The 14229-nt window shown below is 37.3% G+C and overlaps 1 protein-coding gene across 1 annotated transcript in view; it reads right to left on the reverse strand.

Moving 5' to 3' along the window:
- NEK10 (NIMA related kinase 10) overlaps nt 1–14229 on the reverse strand; it is a 214918-nt gene that overhangs the window by 110639 nt on the left and 90050 nt on the right. Inside the window, exon 23 of the mRNA XM_044383351.3 lies at nt 12053–12128. Coding sequence (XP_044239286.2) covers nt 12053–12128 — 76 coding nt within the window. The remainder of the gene's footprint in view (nt 1–12052; nt 12129–14229) is intronic.

Below are 14229 nucleotides of genomic sequence, written 5' to 3' on the forward strand. Positions count from 1 at the left end.
TCCAGATAATAGAACACAATATGTATATAAAATTAAGGTATAAAAAGAGCATTCACTAATATCAGTGCATGTGTGTATGTGTGTGTGTGTCTGCATATTTGCATAGAGAAGGATTTGAAATTGAGACACAAAGTTGTTTTTTGAGTTTTGTCCCACTTCTGGGTTAGTAGGATTATGAGTGTTCCTAATCAGATTTTTTTCATAATTTTTGCAATGAGAATATACTGCTTTTATAATAAGGAAATAATAGAAGAAACTTTAATCAACAGGTTTTGAACTTTTGGGGGGACCTTAGCGGTTTTGTTGTTCTTTGTTTATCTCTGATTGTCATCCTTTCATTTTTAATTTACTTTTAGTTCATGATGCCAGATTTGGCAGGATTTTCAGATATTTCTGTTTTTATGATCATAATATATATATACTATTGATAACCTATATTTCCGTTTAACAATATACTGTGCATATGCTTTTAGGTCAGCAAACACATTACTGTAATACCACTTACCATTATATACCTAGCCAACCTAACCAGTCCCCCATTTCACTGTATAATAGCCACAATAGTTGAAAATAATCTAGAAATAAAATATCAAATACACAGGGGGGAAAAAAAGAAAAAAGTTAAAAATAAGTAAAAATGCTTATGTCTCTAAAAACAATTCTGAAAACTACAATTTTCAGATCACTGAAAATTTAAAATTTTTATTTTAAAAATCAGTGATGAGAAATATTCATTTATAGTAATTTCATTATTTGTTTACATTGTCATCATAACTGATTGGTTTTCAGTCAAATTCTTTGCAAATTGCCTGAAACCCAACTAATGTAGGAAAGCTCCAGAATTTAGAGTACGGGTAACTGTAGGGAAGGAGGAAGGGAAGAGAAAGCAGACTGGAAAATCTTTTAGGGACATTTACAATTTTAATCTGCTCCATCAGTGAATGAAGTCGGTAAATGAAACAAAGTAAAATCAGCCCTTATGTGGAACAAATGCATATATATGAGCTAGAAATACAGCACTAAAATTGCACTTTAAAAAAGGAACTTGGATTCCTCCACGTCACATGAGTTCATGTGGCTTTCCTTAGGCATTTAAAAGTTTAGAATATCTAGAAGCCTGAATTGAAGGTTTAGAACTATGAAGAAAAAGGGAAGAAATTTAGAAGGAAAAACTTAGAATCTTTCACTATATGAACTATTAAATGGTGGGTAGTGATCCATTGCTTTGCACAGTCACTGAAGTCCAAAAAGAATTTCAAGTCATAAGAAAGGGACTTCAATTAGATATAAGAACACTTTTGGGTTTTTGGCTTTCTGGCTATAGAAATTTTCAAAGGCCCAAAACAATGAAAAGATTTTATAAGTCACTTCCCTTGGAGACTTTTTCCCCCTTAACCTGTCATGAAGATGGTGAAAAGTGAACCAGATAAACACTTGTTAAGTCTTTGCTTCAAGAAAGAACACAAATTAAATGTTCTTTTTCAGGTTTCTCTAATCCTACTGCTTTATAGTATCTATTAGGAGGACCATAATGAGAACCAATTAACTGTAAATACAGTGAGGAGTCTGGGCAATTAAACAAATGGATTACATTCACCCAGTGATTACACTCCAGCCATCAAATTATCAAGCACTGCCTACTTCGAGTCACAAACAGAAATTAAATTCAGATCCAACAGCCTTGAAATTTCTCATTGTACATCGACTGCCATTTGCTTGTCTCTAATGATGTTCAAAAAAAAATAGCTAGCATATCGGTTGACATCACACATTTTGTATTTGTATTCAAGCCAAATATCACCAGCTTTTAAAATTCAAGTACATAACTAAATAAAGTAATTATGGTAATTTTGCAAAGAAGGATAATACAATCTCTCAATTCTAGTATATAATTATACAAATGCCTTCCACTAAATATAAAACCACATAAAAATGTATAGTCTTGCTCCTTAACAAAGGCTGCTTTTTAAAAAGCAACTTCCAAGTAAACTTCAGACAGCCTTTATACAAGCTAGCAGACACACTCACAGACAGAAGATCCCTATCTGCTTCTGATTTTTAGTTATTACTTTCACAGCTATTTTCAAATGATCATTACAGCATCTGCATCACATTACCATCTTATTTACTAGTCCACAACTATAGGGAGGCAGAAAGTCTCTCAGGGCGAGAATGTGAAAAATATATATGTGTGTGTGTGTGCACATGTGTGTGTACACACACACACACACACACACACACACACACATATATATATATTCTCACCTCCATCTAACTAGGAGGAAAATCTAAAATCAGTTGTCAGGGACTTCTTTAATGACTTCTTACTATCGACATAGAAGACTGTCGAGAAAGAGTTGGGAAAATTTTAGATTTGCTCAAAGAACAGAAGACGATCAGACACATTTCTGCCCGGCTTGCACAAAGACTTTGAGGCCACACTGCAAGTGTATTTCTCATGCGCCAGAGTGTTTTCCCTTGTAAGTCAAAGCAGGTGCTGTAGGTGTCTTCCCTACTCCCCTTCACCCTTACTTCTTCAGAGCATACTGGCCTAAGTTCCAACCATTTGCATGTTTGTCTGAGGATTGTTCTTAACCCGTTGGACCTTCTCTACCTGCAGCTCAACAGGCCAGAAGTGTCAATCAACTTGTGTACCCCAGGAACAGACGTTAACCAGTGATGGGTATGACCTGGTGTATTCACCCCACTCTCTCCTTTTGGGCGAGATCATTGAGTTATACATTTAAACTGTCTCCAGCAGGTTTGAGGTCTAGTCGCCCACAGTGGTGGATTGCCCCAAGAAACTCTTTATCTGTTGTCTTCCCTTCCTTGTCTCTCTTCCCCACCCCTCTACCCTTGTTTCCTAGGATCCCCTCTGGAACAAACCACTTGCATGTGAACCCTTGTCTCAGAGTGTGCACTGGGGATAACCTGAACTAAGAGTCAAGCGAAAGATAAGCAGCAAGGTTAGGCAACCAGAGGACTTCATTGATAGGCTTCTGTACATACAAGAAGAGCAAAGCTGCAGCTGGGTCTTAAGGAAAATGGAATCTAGAGTCTGGACATTGCCAGAACTTTTCCTCTTATTCCTCTTATTCTCTCCAGGTATTGGTCTCCTTCTCAAATGGACCTGCACTATGGCTACAAACATGGCCACCAAACATTCACGGACCTTTCACATTCCAGCTTCACCTCTTTACTAAGTCCCAGCTAAAAATTTACTAAGTCCTCAGGAAAAAATTCCAACCGGATCAGCTTCAATGAAGACAACACTCCCACTCCTGCCATTTTTCCAACAGGGGCAGGAATGCTAGGACTGGCTTACCTTGGGAGAAACGCCAAGTCTGGGCAGCCCAAAAAAGCCAGAGAGGCAAGATCTCTGATACAATGGGACTTACTAAACCACCTGGAATAGTACCTGGAGTGGAGGGAAGAAATATTTTCCTAAAGACTAAAGCTGTTGCTCCCAGCTAATATTTATTGAATCCCTGCTATACTCAAAATGCTAGGGCAATCTACTCATCTCCATCTTTCTATCTACCTATATATCTATCATCTATCTTTTCAATCCTCACAACAACCTTATGCAGTAGGACTATCACTATCACCACCAGCTCTGCCATTTCAGATAAGGAAACTGAGACCCAGAAATAGTAAGCTACTTGCCCAAAATCAAATAGGAAGGTGTAGAGCCAGGAGGAAACCCAGGCTGTCCAGCCTGGAGTCTGCACTACATTACGTTGGCTCCTAAGGGAGGATAGCCCTGCAGGCAAACCCAAAGACATCTCATTACTACTCTCAGTGCTGCGCTTTGGAGCACAGCTTATAAGGTTTATGGATGAAGCAGGTTTTGTTACAAAAATTGGGGATAAATTTAGAGTAAATAAGGTAAGGGGATCTGGGTAGACTGAGAGGCAAATGCTTTATGGTGAATAGATAAGGTTCTCTTGAAACCCTAGAACACTAAGATGAGATTAGGTAATATATATAAAATCTTCAGAATTTACCCACCAAATGTGTGGATCCTGCAAGTTTCCCCTTCTGTGAAAATGAGGTTTTCAAATGGTTGAGTGTTACCAATATGTATCGAAGTCACATACAGTTCACATTTTCAAATCTCTATTTTGTCATTTTATTATAGACCATAATATTGTCACAGATTGACAGTTTATTGTTTTGTTGTTATGTGTATTTTTTTAAATTCCTTCCCTAAAGGGTAGCTTGAATTTCAAAATATTGGACTTGTAACTATCATCCTACTATTTTATAGAAAACAATATCTGCCACTTCAAAAGAGGTTTTCTTTTCTTGGCATTGTGCTATCGCCTCTCCTAGCATTGTTAAGGGCATTCTGAAACGCCAAGATTAAAAATCAATAATTATAATTAAGTTTAAAATGTAATAATAGTGCAGAGGATTAATATTAGCTAAATAAGTTATGAAATAAATTGATGTAAAGGGATTTATGATTGGTAATGCCACTGGGTAATATATTCATAAGAATAAGACAGGCTGAATGTGGCACTGCAAAATAACTAAACTGTTTCTTTAATTCTCTACCTCTGATATGATAATTTGACCTTCATATTTCCTCATTGTTTAAATCCTCTGACTTCTCCCACAGTTCTCTTTTCTCTTCTTCCCTTCTGACCATTTGATCAGTCAGCCAGACTCGCTTCCAAGCAAGTCCTGTCATAGTGTCTGTATGGGAGGAAAATAGAAGTCACTTTCTATAAGCTCTGCATAGTGCCTAGACCATGGCACAACCATTACCCAGAAAGGTATAGTGCCCACCCCACCCCTGCGGACCTGTACGTCCAGTTCTGCAGCACTGGCAGCTCCCCATTCTACCCATAGCCTTCTGTACCGTTCCTAGGGACTTTTTCTGTGCACCTACCAGAGGCTCATATAAGCACTGTGTGGCTTACTAACCCTTGATCATTCTACTCGTGTGTGTAGGTATGTGTGTGTGTGTCTCCCCAAATTAAGTTGAATTCTCCCCATGGGAAAGAACCAAGTTATCTGCTCCTGACAAGTGCTGAGCTACATAAGAAACAGGTGAAGTGATGAATAGTTTCATTCTGAAGATCTTCTGAAAAACAGTATTTCCATTAAGTGACTGCCAGGCTGAGAGATACCCAGTGGCTCTATAATGCCAAGAGGAAAATTCCAGGTCTCCCACTATTCCAACATAAATCCCAACCCAGACAAACTACAGTTCCTGCTTTCCCCTAAATATGCTGAGTCTGTTAAGAATTGAACTGAAGGAGAATTTCATTTTTGCACTCTGGAGATGTACCAATGCTTAAAGTACAGAGAAATGTATTGTATTGTATTGTATTGTATTGTATTGTATTGTATTGTATTGTACTGTATTGTATGGAGGAAATAAAGGCATTGACCAGGCCATGGCAGTAGTGTGGACTTATTCTACCAATGCTCCATCCTCAGGTGTGTTGGGCCAAACCTTGGACTTCGTGTCTTAGCTATCGATTTAATGACCCCTAGGTTCCTAATGCACCCTTCAATAAACAATGGCATTCCTTTAAGTATTTCTCCTATAGAGTGAGCACAATATTAAGCTCTCTCTGCAGATAGCGCTAGAGGGACACTGCAGGATGAAGAGGGTTCCTGCAATTGCCAGCATGGGCCAAGGGTAGGCAGTATAGGCATGAGATGATCCAGGGGACCCCTCTTGGAATGCCACTCTATCACAGTCACATAAACAAAAGGCTACCTGGAACAGATTTGAGGGGTCCTTGCCACGAATCAACACTCACTGTCAGATATGTGAGGCTATCTTGGACCTTCTGGACAAGACAATACTTCAGTTGGATGCATCCACATAAATGAGCCCAATGGAACCAACAGAGGAACTGCATAGCACACCCATACAAACTGTTGTTAAGTAATTAAATTTACAGATGATTTGTTCTACAATAGTAGATAACCAAAACATACATTTTCTCATCATCAAATAATTCATCTAATTTCTTAATTATTCAATAAATTAATTTGTGTTTAAGAATAGGAGGACATTTCCTTTAGTCAAACCACCCACCCTCTCAGAAACACATGTTAAAGTAAGACATCTGACCATCCTGTAACCCCTCTCACATCTACTTCCAATAGGAAATGTGGAATATTCAACATAATGACTTGTATATCAAATGTTTAAAATGGCAAACTAGACAAATAACTCAGGCAAATGTGTAGAAAGACATCCATTGCTTACAGACCCACGTTTACTTGTAAAAATTAAGACTTTCAGAAGGTAAGGAAAAGAAGATGTAGAAACGAAAGATATGTGATTTGGAATTACCAGTCGATAAAGATGCAAGGACTTCCACTGACAAAATCAATCATCAGAGAACTCCTTTTCTTGTTTTTTGTGCTGCTGGGGAGTTCAGAACAAATTAGACTCTAAAAAATCCATAATGTACATCACATTATATATTTATACTCAAACTTCTAATCTAGGCTAGTCCAAGTGTTTCACAATGCCAGAGATAGACCAAATGAAAACTAGCCATATCCTAACTGTATTCTATAAGGTATTGTTCTCCATTCATACATTTTCTGTGATGTCAGCAGAATCAAAGACACTATAGCTTTATAGAAAAATATAAATTTTCTTAACTTGAACTTTTTCTCTTGCCTAGAAACGCCATAACTTTTCAGTTAGAATTCCGAATGTCTCTGGACAGTAAATCTGTTATCAGTATTCTAAAACTTATCTAAAATTGTTCAAAAGTGTTGAATGATGAGAAAATAACTGTGAGAATTAGAAAACATGTAAAACAAGAATTTTTAATATTCAATTCAAAGTAAATCTTGGCAAACAATACATGCATGATGAAGTCTACCTGGACGTATGTAATCCAGAGAACAAATCACAATGTTCCTAAGGCAGACATCAGTCAGAGTACAATATTTCTCATTCTTGACACATGAGTTCAGTCTACCAACGATTGACCCGTTAGCAGCAGCACAGCAGAGAGGTTAAGAACACACACTCCTCCAATCAGGCTGTCTGAATTTAAATCCAGGCTTTTCCACGTCCTAGCCGTGACACTGGGCAGGATCATTTAACCTCCCCCAAAGATTACTGAAGACAGTCACACCTATTTTAAAAGAGGTTGGAAGATCAAATGACTTAATATTTGCAGAGCATTTAAAATAGTGTCTGCCACTTAGTAAACTCCATTCATGTGTTAGATAAATAAAAATGAGCACAAATATGGGGTTGGCAACATAATGGTAGACATTATGGGGTGGAACACCATTAATAGAGGCTCTCTAGTAGTTTCTATCTCGCAATTTCCATTTAAATTCATGAGACCATGTGACCTATTACATTTTTTAAGATGTATTTAGAGTTCAATTTGTGTAAATAAATCCTAACTCAATCCTACCTCACCTAAGCAGATAATAGAACAGTCCTCTTTCCCTCTCTATCTCTCTCCCCCTCCCTCTCTCCCGTGTGTGTGTGTGTGTGTGTGTGTGCGTGTGTGTGTATTTATAGAGCCTTGGAGGGTCTGTGGACAGAAAGCTGTGATATTATGTATTATTCAGGTATATCTTATCCTGCTGGGCCACAGAGAAGCCATAAATAAATTCAATTACAGGTAAAACCATCCCCATATCCCACCTGCTCAAGGCCCCACTATGGAAAGTTCTGTTCCTTCAGGTTTCCTGTCTTTGCATGCTAAACACATACTCCTTCCCTTTCACACTCCTCAGCTCCTAGAAAAATCCTGGTCCTTCCTAGTAACCAAAGCAGCCATTCAGGGAACAAACATAGAGACAGGGAAGGAGAAGGAGCTATAAAACACAGCATAAGTAATTCTTCTCTACTATAATTATTAAGAAATGAATCTGATTCTTAGACACAATACAATCTATATATTCAAATGAGCACCATCCTTTCAAATTTTAGACTCACATTAGCAGACACCAATCACTGCGATCTAACAAGTGCTTACCATATGCCAGCCAGGCATTGCTCCAAGCACTCAACATGTGCCACCTCACTTAGTCGGACAGCGATCCTAAAAGGTGGGCACTATTAATAAGCTCGGATTACAGATGAGGAAACTGAGGCACAGAGAAGTTCAGTAATTTACAACACTCAACAGTAGACCTAAGACTTAAACCCAGGCAGTCTGATTCCAGAGCTATGCTCTTAATAATGACCCTACCAATCTGCCTGTCAATATCACACCCGTTTTCCAATTATGCTCTTATTCTTTAAAATTCTTCTTTAACAATTTCCTTCAGGACCAATTTATTCAGTCATAGAAGAATACTTGTCTCGATAACTTCTAATCATTTCACATTTTATTTTTTTAAATGATAATATCCTACATGATCCCATTATTCACTGTTTTGGTAACTATGAAAGATATAAATATAAAGTAAATAAATAGAAATAATGCAGCAGACCCTGGCACCAAAGTACCTACTGTTTCAAACTAAAAATGTTCCTGTAAGCTTCATGAAGGCAAAAGTGAGAAAAATTCAAAGATATATTAGTGCTTTAGACCCTGACAAAAACACACATGGATTTTTCATCATATTAAAATACAGAATGTGGGATATTTATATAACGGAATATTATTTAGCTATTAAAAAGAAGGAAATCTTGCCATTTGCAACAACATAAATGAACCTAGGGGATATTATGCTAAGTGAAATAAGCAAGACAGACAAAGACCAAAAAAAAAAAAAAAAAAAAAAGCTGATTTCATAAAAACAGGGAGTAGAGGGATGGTTGCCCAGGGCTGGGGCAGGGAGAAATGGGGAGATGTAGATCAAAGGGTACAAAATTTCAGCTACAAGAAGAAAGAGTTTTGAGGATCTAAGGTACAGCATGGTGCCTGTGATTAATAATATGGTATTGTTTCCTGGAAATTTGCTGAGAATAGATCTCAAGCATAGTTGCAAGAACACAACAGAAAAAAGTTAACTGTGTGGATGGATGTGTTAATTATCCCAATCTTAATAATCATCCCATGATGTATATGTAAACCAAACCATTGTGTTGTTTATTTTAAATATATACGACTACATTTGTCCATTTTTCCCAATAAGGTTTTAAAAAAGGCATTTTCAGACAAATAAACAAAACAACCAGAATGACTCATTTTCACTTTTTAAAAGATTTTTTTCACTTTAATAATTCAAAATATTTATTACGATTCTGTCAGTCTATTCTTTCAGGCCCCAGGGAAACAACGGGCCCCAGGGAACAAAACAGACAGCAGCCCTACTGTTACAGAGTTTGTGTTTTAGTGGGAGAGACGTAGGATAGACCAATTAAAATATGACATAATGTCAGAGAGAGGCAGATGCTATGAAAATATAAAGCAAGAGAAAGGGACAGTCTGAAGGAGGCTGCTGTTTGGGGCAGGTGATCAGGAAAACCTCCCTCCAGAAGTGACATTAAAGCAGATACCAGAAGGAAGTAAGGAAGTAAACTGTAGCTAGCTGGAGAAAGAGAAACCATGCAGGAGCATTTTGAAGATCTGAAGGAACAGCAAAGGGGGAGAGTGATAGAAGATTAAAATTTTGGTACAGTCGAAAGAAGCAGTTTTCTTTATAGCCCATTGTGTCAGGTACCGTTCATAACCATGCAAGTATTAGATCATTCATATAGTAAATACTTCTTGTGATCCTATAAAATACCAGACCTTGGGGTGGGGATGGTGGTGAACAAAATCACCTGGGCATATCACAAATAAGCGAGAAGGAAAAGTGCATGGAGTATGTAGACCAGGGGAAACATGCATTGTCTAGGTGGTTTCCCCTGAGGAGACAACACTCCAGCAGAGCCTCTGGTGGAAAATGAGAAAGAGTTAATCAGGAGGCCAGTGGGGAAAAGAGTATTTAGGCAGAGGGAGCAGCATGTGCCAAAGTCCTGTGGTCAGTGGGAACACAGATGCCACAGCCAGAAATCAATAGAGTGAGGTCAGAGCTAAAGTAAAGACGATGACTTAGCATGCAGGTTTGAGGGCTTGTAGCTACACTGAGGACTTGGTCTTTAAATAATGAGCAACTATAAGCTACTGAAGTGTTCTAAGCCATTTAAGAGTTCTGAGTTTATTACAGCATTTTTATGAATGCAAGAGGTACAGTCAATAGTTGGGTGTGCTTCACTTTGTCTCTGCTTGTCCAAGTTTACCTATGGGTTTATTTTGATCCATCCAATGGAAACTTCCCCAGCTTTCCTTTAAATTATCTAATGGCATAATGTGAATGGGATTACACTAAGCAATACAGTCTCAGAGAATTCCCGCTCCAGGATTAGTCAAAGTTTTCCATTCATATTAGCTCATACTTGCTTATTACCCAGAAATCCCAAATAAGTGTTCCATGAGGAACATACCTAAAATGTTTCTCAGAGTTTCAACCTCTAAAATCTGCTCTGAAAGTGCAGTTGAAGACAGTGTGCAGTCTTGGATTGGAATTCAAGTAAGACATACAGATAAAAACCGGAACCAAAGACCATATTTGGAGAATATTTTCCATGAGAAGGATTACAATGACCTGCCTCATAATGAATCAAATCAGAGGAAGAAAAGGAGCTTTTATTGACCTTCTGTTCTAGCACAATCAGTCCAGTGTCCGCAAACCATTTATCTAGCAGCTGAGATATAGAATAAAGAATGCTCTGAGGCACTTCCTACAAGAGTTGATAAAGAGAACTTTCTTCCATTAAATAAGGTAATATCTGAGGAAGCAAAGACCAAAGAAAGAGTAAAGGACATGGAGACATCAGACTTATCAAACGCTCTGGGACCCTGGAGGGCAGGGACAGGCATCCTATGTCCACATTAATAGGCTCAGAGAAGCTTGGGATTATACAAAAATTATAGAATTTGGTGGGAAACACTTTGGGGATGGCTAAAAAGACAATTCAAGAAAAGGCAGGAGGTATGAGACTCAGAGCAGGGAAGGACCATGAAATATATCTGCTTTATTTTTGTCCAGTTCACAAACTCAAAAAATGAGGATACAGAAAATTCAAAAGGAACTGGATGTGTCACTCAATTTATTAGGAAACATCTTAAATTTGGAAAAATTAAAACTTGAGAGAATAACTAGCCAACAATGTCAGAATCCTGGTGGGAACCCTGACACTATTCTGAACATTCTTGCAGGAAAGGAATTTTTAAAATGAGACTGTTACTTAACAGAGAATTTCCACCCTCCCTTGAGAAGATTTATTCTGAATCCTATCCCCAGGAATCAATTGCACAACAACACAGTAGATTAAAAAAGAAGATGGAAGTGTCTAGATGGCTTGACCTGCTGAATAAGATTCGAGAATACGTCCCTGAATCTGTTATGTCTACTGACGACTCTATCTGCTTGCTAATTTGAAAAGATTCAGACAAATGATATGTGATCAGCAAAAGAAGATTCTCATTGCCTATAATTAATGGATCGTAAAGGAACCCTCAAAGCATGTTAAATAAGTTACAGTGTTTCAGTTCATCAAAATATAAACACCCATCTACCCAAGAAGCAACCAACTTAATAAACATATGTCTAAGTATATATGTCATCATTTATTCATTCACTCAATAAAACGTATTCAGCATCTATTACCTGCCAGGTGCCAGGATATGTATCAGCACACAAAAAAACCTTTCTCCTGCCCTTGAATGTCTATAGGCGGACAGAGAAAAACAGTCATTTTTCGAATAGGTACAATAAAATATTCCAAGTGTCATGGTGAGTAGCGAGTCTGCTAGTTCATTCACAGATACTTCAACAATTGCACACCTACTATATGCCAAGGATCATTTCAATTTATAAATAATAAAAGTAGCCTCCATGAGGGGCAGAGTCACCTTAGAGGAAAGACAATTTTTTGTTGTTATTTCAAACACACATAATGATGTGTACTTGTGTATTATCTGGGTAATTGAGGAAAACATTACATAAGCTCCTTTTCCTAAAATCATCTTTCCTTTGCAAGCCAAGACATGAAACTAAAGCCCCAGTTAGGTATGATGTTTGCAAACCATAAAATAACTGTCCTTACCAGGAATACAGGATTGTTCCAACAACAGACGTGAGTTTACTGTTTTCTTGTTTTTGCTTTGCCAGTCCAAAGTCAGCTATAATTCACACAAAAAATGCAATGTTATTATTATTGTGGTTCCTTAGCTTTTGACATTCTGCACAATAACTTTTAAAGTTCACAATAGAAAGCTTTATTTTAACCTTCTGTCAAAATGCGCCATGTACCAATCTTCCATACCACTCGCGGTCTTGATTAATCACCTACATACAATAGGCCATTATATTATATATTTTGAAATAATGAGATTTATCACTAAAAAACTAAAGTAAGTCTTGCTGACTGAGAAGTAGGGCAAGTGCTTCTTGAACTTATGATTCCACTTTCTAGGTTTATAATTTTCAAATAAATAAAATGAATCTGATATTTTGACATATGCCAGGCATCAGCTCATCTGGACAGAAAAAAAAAAAACCAACCAAAATAAGCCTGAATAACCACCACAGAGACCTGAAAATCTGATATTAAATGGCATCTAACTGTATTGTCACAGTAAATAATGATATTCAGAACCATCTCAAAGTATTTATATCTTAACAAAGGATTTTGATTTTTAACTTAGAACATCAAATATTTATATTCAAGATGAGCACTAGCTGTATTTTCAAAGCACCTTTAGAAACTTCCCTTTTTAAAATCACTCAACAACTTAGGTCAAAGTGTTGGAAACAGACATTCTTCAGAGCTTCTAATACTTCGAGAGATTTAATTACTAGGATGACACAAAAAGACAGTGCTGAACCAGGGCAAGAATTCAAGGTGCTATTCCTAATAAGATTTGGTGTTCACAATATCACTCTGTGAAGTGCACCAAATGTTTATGATATCTCATCGCAGTGACCTTGATTTATTTTTTTTTAAGATTTTATTTATTCATTTGACAGAAAAGAGTGAGAGAGCACAAGCAGGGGGAGCTGTAGAGAGAGAGGGAGAAGCAGGCTCCCCACTGACCTGATGTGGGACTCGATCCCAGGACCCTGGGATCATGACCTGAGCTGAAGGCAAATGCTTATTAACGGGCTGAGCCAGCCAGGCGCCCCTGCAGTGAATTTTAATAGAGATATTTGATAATGTGTCTATACTAATATGTCTTTCAGGCTGAAAATATTCCAAAGTAGTTAGACTTCAAACTAATAGTAATTCACATTATTAATAATAACACCCATTTACTAAACAACAACTTTGAAATAACACAAATTGAGCTGCTTACGTGAATTGCCTAATTGAATACTGCTAGCAGTCCTGAAGGACAGGTATTATTATGGTTAGTGCAGTTTAGCACTTAAAAGCAAGAACACCAGAAGCAGCTTCAATTCCAATCCTGGCTCCATCATGTGCTACCAGCATAACTCTGGGTAAATTATTTAATCTCCCTTTGCAGTAGTTTTCTTACCTCTAAAATAAGGATTATAACAGCATAAATAGGAGTAAATAGTTGGGTACAATAACAAAATCTGAGTAAGTTAACATATGTAAATGCAGGATAACACAGGCTGAACAACCGATACTTATCATTATTCAATCTTCGCAGCCACCCATTTTATAAATGAGAAAACTGAGGCTCAGTTTACTTAAGAGATTGAGTAACTTGCCCAAGGTCTCACAAGGAGAAATTAACACTCAGATGTAAATCTGGAGTTACTTAATTCTAAAGCCCCAAACCCTTACCAAAACAACGTACTACCAAAAAAAGAAAAATCAGGCCCAGATCATTTCAATAACAAATTCTACCAAACATTTAAGGAATAAATATCAATTCTGCACAAACTCTATCAGAAAATAGAAGAGAACACTTCCCAACTCATTTTATAAAGCCAAGAGTAACTCTGAGACTAAAGCCAAAGACATTAAAAGAAAAAGAAAATACAGAACAATATCCCCCATGAAAATAGACACACACACACACACACACACACACACACACCCACACACACCCCAAAGAAAATGTAAACAAATAAAATCTAGACATAGATAAACAGGATAATACATAAGGTCCATTATGCCAGAAATACAAGGCTGGTTCAACATTTAAAAGTCAACCAGTGTTGTTCAGCGAATCAGCATATTAAAGAAAAAAAGTCATACGATATGTATGAAAAGGATTTGATAAAATTCAACATCTACTCTTTTCAGAAAAG

The sequence above is a fragment of the Ursus arctos genome, unplaced genomic scaffold (assembly GCF_023065955.2).
Source record: "Ursus arctos isolate Adak ecotype North America unplaced genomic scaffold, UrsArc2.0 scaffold_20, whole genome shotgun sequence".
Lineage (NCBI taxonomy): Eukaryota > Metazoa > Chordata > Mammalia > Carnivora > Ursidae > Ursus > Ursus arctos.